This window comes from Wasmannia auropunctata, unplaced genomic scaffold (genome assembly GCF_000956235.1).
Source record: "Wasmannia auropunctata unplaced genomic scaffold, wasmannia.A_1.0 LD336054.1, whole genome shotgun sequence".
NCBI lineage: Eukaryota > Metazoa > Arthropoda > Insecta > Hymenoptera > Formicidae > Wasmannia > Wasmannia auropunctata.
In genome coordinates, this window is record NW_012026836.1 from 195,487 (window position 1) to 196,305 (window position 819).

Below are 819 nucleotides of genomic sequence, written 5' to 3' on the forward strand. Positions count from 1 at the left end.
TGTGCCGCCGCTAGGCGCCGCAGGCGCCACGACAAATCTCGTAATGAAGAAACACCCACGCCCGCTATATCTATGGCTCCGTGGGAGGTCCTCAGCCTGTTCCTCGCTTCAGGATAATGCGAGCTTACCTCGTAGGCCGTTATCCTGAAGCATTTTGAGATACCTGTACCCTCGACAGAGCGAGCTCGGCTCTTTGAGATCGGAAGGAAGCGGGAGTCCCGGCCTTTCGATCCAAAGCTTCCGCTAGGGCCTCAGGCCTCTGCCTCCTTGCAGTGTTGTTAGTCGGGCCGGGTTTTTCGCGCATGCGCGTCAATTGTAGCCTCAGTAAAGTACCCGTCACTAGAGACAAGAGATTTATTAGTCGCCCTTTAATCGCCTACACAATTTTTTAAAAATTTTATAAATTGCGGTATATTTAATATATTATATATACATTATCTAATTATAAAAATCTTAAAAATTTATCTGCCACAAAACATCCGCTGAAAAACAAGAGGGAGATAAGGATCAACGTACAAAATAAAATACATACTTTTGAACTAAAATAAAATAATTTATTTGGCAGAATCTCATAGAATACCAACATTTGTTGCTAATCCTAGTAAAAATAAAAATCAAAAATTAAAATTATAAAATAAATAATTTAATTTAAAATAAAAATCGGAAATTTTTTACTAGGAAGGGGTAAGGGAAAACTGCCAAAAACCTTACCAGTATTCATAAAATAAAAATACATTTTGTTACAATTTGTTACAAAGTAATATATTTCATTTAAGTTAAATTTAATTAAATTAAAAACAGAAATTCAATACATTTTTT

At 36.4% G+C, this 819-nt stretch overlaps 1 protein-coding gene across 1 annotated transcript in view; it reads right to left on the reverse strand.

Annotated features, from left to right (window-relative positions):
* Window positions 1-139: 139 nt before the first annotated feature.
* LOC105450905 overlaps window positions 140-819 on the reverse strand; it is an 8,459-nt gene continuing 7,779 nt past the window's right edge. The window contains exon 5 of the mRNA XM_011691011.1: window positions 140-339. Within this exon, the coding sequence (XP_011689313.1) occupies window positions 140-339 (200 nt within the window). The remainder of the gene's footprint in view (window positions 340-819) is intronic.